General features: G+C 42.3%; 1 protein-coding gene across 2 annotated transcripts in view; it reads left to right on the top strand.

Moving 5' to 3' along the window:
• Positions 1-15,550, top strand: part of foxj1b (forkhead box J1b) — a 39,484-nt gene that overhangs the window by 634 nt on the left and 23,300 nt on the right. For both annotated transcript variants that reach the window (XM_072480786.1, XM_072480787.1), the window contains exon 2: positions 149-726. In XM_072480786.1, coding sequence (XP_072336887.1) covers positions 211-726 — 516 coding nt within the window. In that variant the 5' untranslated portion in view covers positions 149-210. The remainder of the gene's footprint in view (positions 1-148; positions 727-15,550) is intronic.

The raw sequence follows: 15,550 nt of genomic DNA, 5'->3' as shown, positions 1-15,550 counted from the left end.
ACCTTTATTTAATCGTGCTTTACTCTGGTTCTCTTGCATTTTTGAACGCTGTGGTGAATAATTTGATTTTGCATGTTTATAATTATGCATGATTTTCTTTCCTTCATTTTTTCCGCACAATCACTAACGAATCCTTTCGATTTCACAGTTTTAAACGGGGAGCGAGTGAGTGAAATCACTCGCTTCTATTTCAGAGCCCGACTGTGAACGATGCCTGTTCTGACCACACCAGAAATCGCCACCAAATTTAAGGAGAATTGGATGATGCTTCATCCGGAGGACCAGGAGAATGTGAACGGGGCCGTGAACCTGGACGACAGCCTGACCAGTCTCCAGTGGCTGCAGGATTTCTCCATCCTGAGCGCCAACCTGGAGAAGCCCACCAGTGCTCAGCATCACTGCAGGCAGCATGTGCCCGGCTCGGATGCCCCTGCCTCCCCCCCAGCCGGCGACACGGCTGCCACCGGGATGCCACTCGGTCTGGGCAAGCCCACCTCGGCGGTGACCGGCACCAAGACCTTGGTCCAGGCTCACCACCCTTCCCAGAGCTCGGTCGAGGATGTAGACTATAAGACGAATCCCCATGTCAAACCGCCCTACTCCTACGCCACTCTCATCTGCATGGCTATGCAAGCTAGCAAGAAGAGTAAAATCACCTTGTCCGCTATCTACAACTGGATCACCGATAATTTCTGCTATTACAGGCACGCAGACCCGAGCTGGCAGGTATGTTGGGCAGTAAACGACTCTTCAGACTTGATTTTTCCTGTTTACTTGAATTGGTTCAACTTTTCATAATAGACTGTTTAACATATAACCGTTATTTTATGGTTAGTATAATTGTAAAAGTACGTTTTACAGCATATATATACTATATATTTATGAACTATTTATATATTATATACACATTTTTATACTATTTAGATACATATTTATTTACCATATATACACAATTCTACATTATATTTATATACTGTTTATATACCACATACATATTTCTATACTGTTTATACTAATTATATACCTATTCATATACTAGTTAAATACATATTTATATATTATACTATTATATACACAATTCTATACTATTTAGATACATATTTATATACTAATATATACACAATTCTACACTATATACTATTTATTTACATATTTTTATACTAATTATATACACATTTCTATACTATTTACTATGCATTATATGCTATTTTCTATGTCCACATTTCCAATGTTTTAACCTGAATTATAATGGGTTGAAGGCCGCAGTAACAGGTGTATGGTGAGAATGGTGTGATTCTGTGGACATTCAGCTCGCTGCTTTACCCTCCTTTCAAACTTAACTGAGGCGGTCCAAAAGTCATAGAGCAGAACTCAAATCAGTGTTTCAGCAGCACACTGTTTCTCACCACCACTAACCATAACTGCTAGATTCTTCAAAAATGTGAATATTAATAAACACACGTTGCTGAGGAAACCCACTGGGCAGTTAATGGATGCAGATGGTGGTCTCCCCGGCTCCCTGGCTCAGTGCACAAACGCATCGGTTTTTTTCTTCTCCGTATTGTGTCTGTAAAATGATGTAGAATTTTGCTGAAAACTGCTAAGGATCAAATGCAGAAATTGGTTCTTTTGGTGCAGGCAAGTCACCTTATGTGACACACTGATGTGTTGCTCAGTGTTAAGTGTTTTTTTGGAATAGTTTTTGTGCTTGTTTTGACTGATGAATGTGAAAGAGTCACATTAGCATACTTGGCACCCTTTCCTTAGGGAAAGTCAGTAGGGCGGGGGGGGGGGGGCAGGGGGGGGGGAAGAGAGAGAATCTCAGCATGTAATGCCATGACATCATGGTGTTTGTCTAACTTTACTGATTGGTCCAATAGCAGGACTATGTCGCCCGTAGTTGCCCCATACGTGGTGGGAATAAAATGTGAAAAGAAGATTTATCCTACATTATCCAACTGATTAAAACATAAGCATTGTGATCTTCTCTGAAGAATATAGATTGGGAAAGGAAGTTGACCAGTGCATTGTAAACTACTGCTGCTAGAATGGGTTGAGCAAATAACTGGTAAATGCAGGCAAAAATTGGTTTAATTGGAATTATCTTTGGCAACACAATTGTATATGCTGTATATTTCTAGCCTCTTAAATATACCCAGGGAGAAGAAAATTAAAGAAATCAATATAACAGTCAGCTGTAAGTTCAATGCAGAATTCAAGAAAAACCTTCTTTACCCAAGGAATGGTTGGAATGTGGAACTTGCTACCAGAAAGAGTGGTTGAGGCAGATGGCATGGATGCATTTCAGGGAAACTGAGATAAACACAGGAGAGGGAAGGAAATAGAATGATGGAAGGAGACCATTGAGCCCATCAAACTTGTGCTGGCTCTTTGGTACAGCTATCAGATTAGACCAGTGCCCCTGGCATTTCCTCATTGCTGTGCAATATTTTCCCCTTCAAGTATTGCCCCAATTCCTTTTTGAAGGTTATTATTGAATCTGCTTCCATCTCACTTCCAAGCAATGCATTCCAGATCACTGTGCAATTTTTCCCTCCTGCCCCCCTCTTTTATTTTTTGCCTATTACTTTCAACCTATCTTCTGATTACTGTACCTTGTCCTACTGGAAATAATTTCTCCACATTTACTCAGGTACAGCCCTTAATGATTTTGAACACCTTGACTAAATCTCCCATTACTCTTCTCAGCTCTGAGGACAACCCCTATTTATTTAGCCTCCCCATCTAACAGCTATAGAATCTTTACAGCACAAATGGAGGCCAATGAGCCCATGCCAGCTCTCTCCTGGAGTCATCCAGTCAATCCCAAATTCATTTCCCTCGTGTCCATCCAATTTCATTTTGGAATCATTGATCATCTCCACTTCCACCACATTCGTAAGCAACAAGGTCTCGGTTAATACCACTTGCCGCATAAATTTTCTTCACCCCACCCCCTGCCTTCGCACATCTCTTACCCGAAACATTAAACCTGTGCCCACTTGTCCTTATACCATCAACTAATGGGTGCTATTTCACTTAGTATCCTCAGTACCATCTTTGACTTCCCAGAATGGCACAGTATTTGCACTGCTGCCTTACAGTGCCAGGGACCCAGGTTCACTTCTGACCTCGGGTCATCTTCTGTTTGGAGTTTGCACGTTCTCGCCGTGTCTGTGTGGGCCTCCTCTGGATGATGTGGTTCCACCTACAGTCCAAAGATGTGTAGGTTAGGTGGATTGGCCATGCTAAATTGCCCCTAAGTGTCCAAAGGTTAGATGGGGTATGGGGATGGAGAGGGCCTGGGTGGGGTGCTCTTTTGGAGGGTTGGTGCTGACTTGATGGGCTGAATGGCCTCCTTTTGCACAGTATGGATCCTATGAATTGGCTAAGATACTGCAGCTACGACCCACCCAGGTTTTATGAATGTTTAGCATAACCCAGCTTTCATCTGTTCTCTATGCTTCATTTGTTAGAACCAAGGATCCCATATGACTCTTTAACAGCCTTATCAACTTGTCCTCAAAGATTTATCTAGGCACTGTCCCAGGTCTCCCTGTCCCTGCACAGCCTTTAAAATTATATCATTTGTTTATATTGTTTCTCCTTAATCTTCCTACCAAAATAAATTACTTCACTTTTCACTATGTTATATTTCAACTGCCACCTATCTGCCCATTTCACCAGTCTATGACCTTTTGAAGTGTGTTACTACCCTCCCCATTGTTTGCTGCATACCCCAAGTTTCATGTTAACAGCAGATTGTGAAATGATGTCCCGCATGCCCTAGCTAGGTCATTAATATACATCAAAATATTCTTCCACACTGACCCCAAGAGAATGCCACTGCACACATCCCTCTGGTCTGAAAAACAACCGTTCCCCACTATTCTCTCCTCTCTGACTCTGAGCCAATTTCAAATCCAGCTATCATTTTCCTTTCATTTCCATGGGCTGCAGCTTTGCAAGAAGTCTATTCTGTGGTATTTCATTAATCTTTTCAAAGCCCATATATACAACATCAACCACACTACCCTCATCAGCCCTCTCTTGTTATTTCATCAAAGAACTCGATCAAGTTAATGAATAGAGAGTTTCGATGATAGGGTTAAATGAAGCAAAGCGGGAATGGGTAGGTGTGGAACATAAACTAACAGAGACCATGTGGACACGATGGCTTGTTTCTTTGCTGCGCATTCTATTTAATTCGATGGAATATTTGTTTCTTCTCCTCTCATCTTTAGTATAAAAATGGTAGTAAACTCAGATTAATGCATTGTTGACACAAGGAGTTTTTGAAAAATAAATTTAGGGGGGGATGTGAGGAAAATCCTTTTTATCCAGACGGTGGTGACAGTATGGAATGCACTGCCTGGGAGGGTGGTAGAGGCAGGTTGCCTCACATCCTGGATGGGCATTTGGCACGTCATAACATTTAAGGCTATGGGCAAAGTGCTGGCAGATGGGTTTAGGTAGGCAGGTCAGGTTTTTTCATGTGTCGGTGCAGACTCGATGGGCCGAAGGGCCTCTGCGGCACTGGATTTTCTGTGATTCTGTACAATATAATAACAAGTTGTACTGAATAAAAACTGTAGATAATGGGCTCCATATCATCTAAACTAAGAGTCTAGCAGCTAATAAATGTAAATGGCCATAAAAACTGCCCGTTAATCATTCTTGTGTGTATTAACATCTTATGATTCAGTACTCCCATTCCTAATTTTATTTTCTTGCACCTTCCAGTCACACAACAGTAATGGAGCTTGTGGACTGTAAACTGATATGTAGGAGAGTTTTCCTTTTACATAATGGCAAGCTACCCACACCTAGAACATAGTCAATTTCATCTCTAATTGTTTCCCAATCACAGGCTGTTTTGTTTCAAGTTAGAGAGGAACAGGAAATAACTATCCTTAAATGAACAATTTTCCTTTCCTCCTGTTCAAAATGTACCTTACTTGTTCTTCTGACTCAGCTCAGGACTATTTGGATTAAGAGAGTAGACAACCTGCTCCCCCCCCCCCCCCCCCCCCCCAGGCCCCTGCCAGCGTCACTCCTTAGCTGACCAAATAGAAATACAGCATTATACAAAGGACTGCTTGACTATCAATGGTAGACCATCCAAGATTTAACTTAAAACCGAACTTCGTAAGGTTCACGATTAGAAAACTTTGACTTAATATTAAAAAAATATTTAGAACTGAGGAAAGTATTTTTCTCACTGAACTGGAGGAGGAGCATATTTCAAGCAGTTTGAATTTGATCCAGATTTTATTTTATGGGCCGTAATTGCACCTATCTTTAATTGAGAGGTTCGTATTATCAAGAGCTAGTTGCTAAGAAATCATGTTTGGAGTTTCCTGTTTGATCTCTTATGTTTTGCCAAAACTTTTATTTTATTCAATTTGCTTCCCGTCTGTAATTTATGCGTCAATGCTCAAACTTCATGCCTCATTGTGTGCATGTGTGGAGAGAGCATCACTGACTGAAGTAGAAATTTATAACATTCAGAGGATAATAAGGTTCAGTTCTGTTTTTCTCCCAAGATGTTCATTAAATATATAATTTTTCTAGAGTAATATTTTAATAATCTGAAGCTCTGGTTGTCTAAATAGAAATGATCAGGAATATTAAAACAGCAATCCAAATCCAAAATCTTGGCAGCTGGACTTGCTGGAAGATGATTTAACAATCTGAAACAGTGTGGGGAAGCAGCATTATTATGCATATGTATCCATAACTGGACTTCTTCCAGGGCTGCAGTTGTGATTTTGCATCTTAACTTTGTTGCTTCTCTTGTAGCCTGGATGGGGTACCATTAGTTCTGAATGCCAAACAGTGCAACTCTTCACACCATTTCATTTTACCGGTGACCATTGTAACATAGAATTTACAGTACAGAAGGAGGCCATTCGGCCCAACAAGTCTGGACCGGCCCTTGGAAAGAGCACCCTACCCCAAGCGCATGCCTCCACCCTATCCCCGTAACCCCACCTAATCTCTTGGATACTAAGCGGCAATTTAGCATGGCCAATCCACCTAACCTGCACATTTTTGGACTGTGGGAGGAAACTGGAGCACCCGGAGGAAACCCACGCACACACGGGGAGAACGTGCAAACTCCGCACAGACAGTCACCCAAGGCTGGAATTGAACCCGGGTCCCTGGAGCTGTAAGGTAGCAGTGCTAACCACTGTGCCACATTATTTTTTTTGTGGGACGAAGGACTAGACGAGTAATGAGGAGTAATCCTAATGGGAAGTTTGTTGTACTTTAATGGAGAAAGTTTCTTAAAGGCTTGGAACAATACAATTGACCAGTAAAACCTACAATAAAGACATACAACCAACACATCCATTCTGGATTATTTCAAATGATTCTGCCTAAATTCAAGTGATGCTTTCTTCCTAGTTTTTCTAACCATATTCCTCCCCCACCACCCACAACCATTTTCTCCCTCCATCTTCTTGCTTGGTGAGGTATCACTCCGCTATCATTGGCTACCCTCTGGTTTCTGGGATGCGACCTGAGGGGGCTAGGCGGAAGTTATTAGAATGATTTAAATTTGAGGGCTTGTTGTTGAATCTAAAACCAAAATGATCAGAAAGCCGAGATTGTACAAACTGCAGCCCATGCGCACTGGGATTCTTGTCTTTAAAACAAAAGTAGCTGAGTTTTATTTCAAATTTTCTGCTGCTTTGTCCTGTTAGAATTTTGTACACACAAAGGTTTAGAAATGGTTGTTCATTACATTATTGACTCAATAATGGATAAAACCTACACACCACCAATAAGGTCTATTAATATCAACAATTCCAAAATTGTTAAAATGAATGGGAACATGGATTTAAACTTCATGATGCTGTCCGGTGCACATATGTAGCAATTGAAGACAAAAAGCTTCAGTAAATCCAACTTACTTGACTTATAATCTGTTTTGAGTTTGTGTTATCATGTGATCTACAGCACAGAAACCGGCCATTCGGCTATGGCAGCAGTCCGCAGAGCAATCCACTTCCCTCACATGCCCATCCAATTTGCTTTTGAAGTCATTGATTGCTTCTGCCGCCACCGCCATAATGGGCAGCGCATTCCAGATCATTATCATTCATTATGTAAAAATGTTCTTCCTCACATTCCTCCTCCATCTCTTGCCCAAACCTTTAAATCTGCGGCCCCTAGCCCTGTACTGTCACCTAATGGGAACGACCTTTCATCTACCTTATCCAAACCTGACATTATCTTGCTACCTCTCTGTACAGTCTCCCCACAATCTCCTTTACTCCAAAGAGAACAACCCCAGCTTTACCAATCGAACCTTGTCGATCAAATCCCCATCCCCGGAACAATTCTGGTAAATCGCCCTCTCACGGACCCTCACATCTGTGCTGACCAGAACTGGATGCAATAATCTATTTGGGACCTAATCAGAGCTTTATAAATGTTCAGAATAACTTCCCTCCTTTTGTACTGAATGTCTCCATTTATGAAGTCCAAAATCCCATTTGCTTTGCTAACTACTCTCTCAATAGGTCTTGCGCAGGAACCCCCAGATTCCTCTGTTTCTGTATGCTCATTAAAATTGTGTCTTTAAATCTCTAAGGCATCTCCTTAATCCCTCGTGCTAAAATGCACCACCTCACACTTCTCTGTTAAATTTCATTGACTATCTGCCTGCCCATTCGGCCAGCCTATCAATGCTATCATCCTCTCACCACCTGCTGCATCGTAGGGATTCTATGATTTGCCACACCTCCAAGTTTGGTATCATCAGCAAATTTTGAAATTGTACTCCTTCATTAGGAATATCTAGCATCATGTTCACAATCTTAAAGACGGCACGGTGGCACAGTGGTTAGCACTGCTGCTTCACAGTGCCAGGGACCCCGGTTCAATTCCGGCCTTGGGTCCCTGTCTGCATGGAGTTTGTACATCCTCCCCGTGTCTGCGTGGGTTTCCGGGTGCTCCGGTTTCCTCCCACAGTCCAAAGTTGTGCAGGTTTGTTGGATTGGCCATGATAAATTGACTCTTAATGTCCAGACGTACAGATTAGGTGGGGTTACGGGGATAGGGCGGGGGAGTGGACCACTTTCTTTCAGAGGGTCGGTGCAAACACGATGGGCCGAATGCCCTCCTTCTGCACTCTAGCGATTCGATTCTATGACACAATCCCCATAGACAGCGATAACCTTCTAATAAGAAAGGAATCCCTCCATGCCAATGTAAAGAAAACCACGAGATGGGATTTCACTGTTTAAAACTTTTTGCCCAAGCCAGCTAAAATCAACATAATTCAAACATTAAGTAACAGATGAAGGATATTTCAAATAAAAAGGTAAATTTTGCTTTGGTACAACAAAGATACATGGTTGTCACAGTTACAAGCATCCATATTATATCCCACACAAATGTGGGACCACATGCAAACTTACAATCTTTCCAACGTCTATAGGACCCCTCACTTTCCACACAACCAGTTGGGCCCTTGAGCTGCAATCCTATCTGAAGTCCTTGTGCATGATTACCACAGACAAGGTACATGAAAATCTCTCACTCGGGTTACTGCATATCTGATGGCACAGAATCCCCAGAGATTCCATTCTCTGAACCCAAATCCATTATCTCACACTTCTCCAGATTGAATTCCATTTGCCACTTTTCTGCCCATCTAACCAGTCCATTGATATCTTTCTGTTGTCTTCAGATTGCATCGTCATGATCGATTATGTGGCCAAATTTCATATAATTTGTAGCCCCTACGTTTGAGTCTAAACAATTGATATATATCACAAACAGTATAGAACTCAGTACTGAACCATGCAGAGCCCCATTGGAAACATTGTTCCCATCATAAACACACTCGTTGACCATTACTCTTTGCTTCTTGCCACGGAACCAACTTTGGATCCAACTTTCCCTCAGGTCCCATGGACTTTTACTTTTCTGACTCGTCTGCCTTGTGTGACATTGTCAAAAGAAAAGCCTTGCTCAAATCTGCCTAGACTATGTCAAATACATTATCCTTGTAACCTTTTTAGCTCCTTAAAAATTTAATCAAGTTCTTTAGGCATGACCTGCCCTTACCAAATCAATGCTGATTGTCCTTGATAAATAAGTAATGACATTTTAAATAAATAGATGCTTTCTTAAAAATAATGATTAATACTGCTGCTCAGATTTTTTCTAATAATTTGCTCACCACTGGGGTTAGGGGGTCTGGTCTGTAATTACCTGATCAAACCCTTTATACCAATGAAACAAAGGTACAATGTTAGCAATCATCCAGTCCTCTACACCAGGCTTATGGCCAGAGAGGACTGGAAAATAATGATCAGAGCCGCCACTATTTCCTCCCTTGCTTCTCATGACACGACAACCTGGCGAATCATCCATTTTCAAAGATGCCAGGCCCCTTTGTATTTCTCTCTATGTCTATCCCTTTTTATGTTTTGCACTTCTCTTAACTACAATGCCTGCATTATGCTCCTATTTTGTGAAGACAGATGTAAACTATTTATGAAGAAACATGCCTATGTCTTTTCCCAAGCAGGATCTCTAATAGTTACATTCTGATTCTTCATGTTTTTAGAAAACATCTTTCACTATTCAAATCACATTGTTTTAAAAAGACCTGCAAAATTAATTGCTGGTAATTATTTTAAATGCTGATACAAATATTTCTAAACTAAGTGATTTGAAGAGTCGATGTATAATTGGATGAATTTCGAACTATTCATTTTACAGAGAGTATTTTGTGAGTTTCATTTGGTCCAGTGATAAACAGTATCAAACAAGATATTCTACCAAGAGCAAGGATTGGTGGGACCCAGCGAAGGATTTACTTTGTCATTATGCCAGAAAAGGTCTGGTTGAGCATAAGGGGACTGGCAGCTCACTCTAGTTGGGCTGTTGTCGGATGCTAATTCATTAGCGTTTCTGTTCGTGTTCTGCATCACTTATTGTGATTCCAACAGTTCAATTATTCTTTGGCTATGGAAAAAAATTGATATCAGGTGGTAGGAATTTGGGCGATGGGTCTCTTATAGGACAGCTGACAGCTAACCAATTGTATTGAGAAGGATTGTATTGAGCAGTGTAACAAGATACAGTAACATGACACCTGGTTTGGTAATGTATCTTGCCAATGACAGAAGACAAGGATTCCACTACCGGGGTCATTGTCTTTCTTTTACAGTGACATAATTCCAGCTACCCTTTGCAATAATGATGGCCAAACAATGAAACAAATGGCTGAAGGCCCTGCATAAAACATGTGATGGATCCCTGTAGGAGACACAAACCTCGTCTAAAATAATTGCTTTCAGGATATGACACAACGGTTTAGACCCCCGCCCCACTTTATTTTTGTCTTGCAGTTTAAACTGGCCCACGGCTGGCATAATGTTACTTCTCGTAGTGGAACAAAGAATGTCAGCAGCATGCCATAGCTTGTGATACATAAAGTTCACTAGGTGCAGGGGCACAGCTGATTAAGATTGAATTTAATAATACAACAGGAAGTGCGAGCATCATCTTGTCAAATCAAGATAGGTTGAAGAATGGTGAATTGTCTCTCACCATCAAGTGTTAACCGTCCTGATTATTTCCAATTCTAATTTGCATTATCAAATGGCGCACAAACATATCCCTCATCGATTAATCTATAATTTGCTGTTGACTTTTGTTCAGAGACAAAAATGTTGTATAATTTTGCGCTTTTATCTTGAACTGAATAGGACGTTTTGATCTTTAAATTGCAGATAGTCCGTACAATGACCACAATGTACTGACTGTGCAAACACCTGCCATTGTATCACACTTGTCACCTCCATGTCCATCTGTTACTGATTTCTGCTCCAGTTGTATACATATCAAATCACATCACTGCTTCTGGATTATCCCATTCATTCAAGGACAGATGTTTGGAGACTGACAAAGATTGGGTGATTGGATATAAAGTGATGTTATAGTGGAAATGAGGTGTCAGGGCAGGATTAAAGTTGTGGGGGAAGGCTGTATAAAACATAGTGTTTTACTTTAAACCTGATGACGCAGAGTGTTGCACATGTGTAGTATCTCTGACAGTGACGGATATAACCAGATGCAATTGTCAGGGTTAGGTTTTGTGAATATTTTTGCCACAAAACATCTCCCATTTATGTGTTCTGTATTATGAAAGCACTTATGAGTTTTAGTGATTTCAATATTTTAAAAGAGTTGCTTTTCTTTTTCTAGCATCTGTCATCGGGGGAGACAGTGGTCTTGTGGTAATGTTTCTGGACTCTCATCCCAGAGGCTCAAGTTCCTAATGCTGTAGGAACTTGGATTCAAATCCCACCATAGCAGCTGATGACATTTAAATTCAATTAATTAAAAATACTGGAATTGAAAGCTCGTGTCTGTGATGGTGACCATGAAACTCTCATTGATTGTTGTAAAAACCCATCTGGTTCACTAATGTCCTTTAAGGAAGGAACCTTGCCGTCCTTACCTGGTCTGGCCTACATGTAACTCCAGACCCACAGTAACGGGGTTGACCTTTAACTGCCCATCTGAAATAGCCTAGCAAGCCACTCCATTCAAGGGCAATTAGGAAGGGCAACAAACTCTGGCCTCACCAGTGACATCCACATTTTATGGGTATCCAAATGACATTTTGATAGTGAGAGACTTTTTCCCAGGGTAGAGGGGTCAATTACTAGGGGGCATAGGTTTAAGGTTTAGGGGAAATGTACGAGGCAAGTTTTTTTACACAAAGGGTAGTGGGTGCCTGGAACTCGCTGTCGGCGGAGGTGGTGGAAGCAGAGACGTGAGTGATGTTTAAGGGGCATCTTGACAAATGCATGAATAGGATGGGAATAGAGGGATAAGGACCCCGGAAGTGTAGAAGATTTTAGTTTAGACGGGCAGCATGGTCGGCGCAGGCTTGGAGGGCCGAAGGGCATGTTCCTGTGCTGTACTTTTCTTTGTTCTTTGTTATGAAAGAATAAGTTAAAATTAATCATGTTTCAGATTCTACTGGTGCAGTGTAATTGTGCAGAATACTACAGGAATTAAGATGGCCTCAAGCACACAGTGGCATAGAATCACAGAATCTTCACAGTGCAAAAGGAGGCTATTCGGCGCATCAAGTCTGCACTACCTCACTGAAAGAGCATTCTACCTCTCCCTCTCCCCAGCATTATCCCCGTAGCCGTGCACATTCTTTCCTTTCAGATAGCAGCCCAATTTTCTTTTGGATATCTTGATCAAAGCTGCCTCCACCACCATCTCAGGAAGTTTATTCCAGACTTCAACCACCCTCTGGGTGAAAAATAAAATCCTCACATCTCTTTTACTTCTTTGGCCAATTTTGAATCTGTGCCCTCCAGCCCTTGATGCTCTCTCAGTGATCTGTGGACCTGTATGCCAAGATTCCTCTGCTTGTCCATACTCCTAAGGGTACTGCCATTTACTGCAAAATTCCCACCTGTATTGGACTTTCCAAAATGCATTATCTCACATTTGTCCAGATTAAACTCCATCTGCCATTTCTCCACCCAAGTCTCTAACTAATGATCTATTTACTGCTATACAGAGCACAAATGGTTAGCACTGTTGTTTCACAGCTCCAGTGTCCCAGGTTCGACTCCCAGCTTGGGTCACTGCCTGTGTGGAGTTTGCACTTTCTCCCCGTGTCTGCACGGGTTTCCTCCGGGTGCTCCGGTTTCCTCCCACAGCCCAAAAATGTACAGGTTACGTCGATTGGCCATGCCAAATTGCACTTAGTGTCCAAAAAGGATGGGTGGGATTACTGGGTTACGGGGATAGGGTTGAGGTGCGTCTTGGGTAGGATGCTCTTTCGAGGGGCCGGTGCAGACTCGATGGACCGAATGGCTTCGTTCTGCACTCTAAATTCTATGATTCACAGCTCCAGGGTCCCAGGTTCGATTCCTGGCTTGGGTCACTGTCTGTGTGGAGTCTGCATGTTCTCCCTGTGTCTGAGTGGGTTTCCTCCGGGTGCTCCGGTTTCCTCCCACATGTCCCGAAAGACGTGCAGTTAGGTGAATTGGACATTCTGAATTCTCCGTCCGTGTACCCGAACAAGCGCCAGAATGTGGTGACAAGGGGCTCTTCACAGTAACTTCATTGCAGGTTAATGTAAGCCTACTTGTGACAATAAAGATTATTATTATTATAATATATTCCACCCGCAACTTCACCAATCTTTGTGTCTTTCTCCTCCAAATCATTTATATGTACTATGAACAACAAAGGTCCCAGCACTGATCCCTGTGGAACACCGTTAGTCACAGATCAAGATCATGAATACCTCTCTCAAATCTCCTCTGAGCCTCCTTTTCTACAAGGAAAACAGTCCCAATCTCTCCAATCTTTTCTCCTCGCTACAGTTCTTTATCCCTGGAATCAATCTTGCGAATATCCTCTGTATTTTCTCCAAAGCCATAGGCATTTCTCCATTTGCTCATTTTCAAAGTGCATTGACATGTAAGTAAAGTAAAGTCCCAGATGACCATAGACTGCTTTCCCCTTTGAGGGGAGAGCTGACTGGTGGTGGTTTTACCTGAGCATCATCACACCTTATGCGAGGGGCAATGTTGAGAAGGCGGGGCCTACATAAATAACCTCAGTTGGTATGGGAATTGAACTCGCGATGTTGGCCTCACTCAGCTGGTGGATGTTGGGATGTTAATCAAGAGAGTAACCAATCTTTCAGTACCTTGCACAAGTGGCCAGACCCCTGCTTTGCTCGCTAACTGGAAACTCAGGTGTTTTCATTGGGAGCATCAAAGTAAAATCTGTCCTCTAAACACCTACACCTTCTAACACAGATACTGGATTGTGGAATATTAGCAACACTGCCTAATTCTTGCTATCATTTGAAGTGTCTGAAAGGCAGAGTTTCTCAAATGCTGATGAGATGATACAATTTGTCAACATATCACAGGAGTGATTATAATGATGCTGTTTAGATTGAACAGAATCCATGGGTGGCACAGTAGCTCAGTGGTTAGCACTGTTGCTTCACAGTGCCAGCGTCCCAGGTTCGATTCCCAGTTTGGGTCACTGTCTGCGTGTTCTCCCTGTGTCTGCGTGGGTTTCCTCCCACAAGTCCTGAAAGACGTGCTGTTAGGTAATTTGGACATTCTGAATTCTCCCTTCGTGTACCTGAACAGGCGCCAAAGTGTGGCGACTAGGGGCTTTTCACAGTGACTTCATTGCAGTATTACTGTAAGCCTACGTGTGACACTAATAAAGTATGTTAAATTGTGACCAAAATGGAAATCATCTGAATTTCAAGATTACAGTAAGTTATGGCTGAAACTCTGGTGAACCTTCAGTCCTCTGGTACCTTTCCTTGTTTTGTGACTGCTTTAATCTGCAATCACCTTTTCCAGTCTAAATGCGCTGGTTCTTCATCAGGTCAGCATTTTTACCATTGATATATTCTGATCTGTTTCCTAATTATATCAAACCATGTTATGCTGCGATCACTGATGGTGTTCGCTAGATGATCTTCTCCTGTAGTACTCACCACTTCGAATACCATAGAATACCTACAGTGCAAAAGGAGGCCATTTGGCCCATAGAGTCTGCACCGACTCTCTGAAAGAGCACCCTACCTAGCCCCACCTAACCATTTGAACACTAAGGGGCAATTTAGCCTGGCCAATTCATCTGATCTGCTCATCTTTGGACTGTGGGAGGAAACCGGAGCACCCGGACGAAACCCACGCAGACACGAGGGGAGCGTGCAAACTCCACCACAGACAGTGACCCATGGTCAGAATTGAAGCCGCCGCCCTGGCGCTGAGGCAGCAGTGCTAACCACTGTGCCACCGTGCCATCCCACACCATTTCTGAGAACCAGATCCAACACTGCTTCCCGCCCCCCCCCCCCCCTTGTTGGATTGGCAATATATAGATCAATAACACGTATCACATACACATAACAGAAGTTCCTCTTCTTTGCTATCTTTAGCTCTATATTTCTCCCCAGTCGAGAGTAAGATAATTAAAGTCGCCTAGTATTGTTGCTCCAATTTTGTTACAGGTTTGCTCATCTTTAGCCTTCTCCTGTTTGGAGTTCTATATAAAAAAAGTCACAATAATATATAACGGCTTCCTCGAGTCAATAGATTTAGTCCTATGACGATCAAGTAAACCCTTTCATTTGGAACTGGAACATCCTTGATCGGTATTGCCACAACTGCTCCTCTGTTTCCTTCCTGTAACAGTAGTCCACAGGTCACTGAAAGGGGCAACACAGGTGGAGAAGGTAGTCAAGAAGGCATACGGCATGCTTTCCTTCATTGGCCGGGGCATTGAATATAAGAATTGGCAAGTCATGTTGCAGCAGTATAGAACCTTAGTTAGGCCACACTTGGAGTATAGTGTTCAATTCTGGTCGCCACACTACCAGAAGGATGTGGAGGCTTTAGAGAGGGTGCAGAAGAGATTTACCAGAATGTTCCCTGGTATGGAGGGCATTAGCTATGAGGAGCGGTTAAATAAACTCGGTTTGTTCTCACTGGAACGACGGAGGTTG

Source organism: Scyliorhinus torazame, chromosome 17, assembly GCF_047496885.1.
Source record: "Scyliorhinus torazame isolate Kashiwa2021f chromosome 17, sScyTor2.1, whole genome shotgun sequence".
Lineage (NCBI taxonomy): Eukaryota > Metazoa > Chordata > Chondrichthyes > Carcharhiniformes > Scyliorhinidae > Scyliorhinus > Scyliorhinus torazame.
The sequence above is the reverse complement of the archived record's forward strand: the minus strand, read 5'-3'. Positions and strand labels throughout refer to the sequence as shown.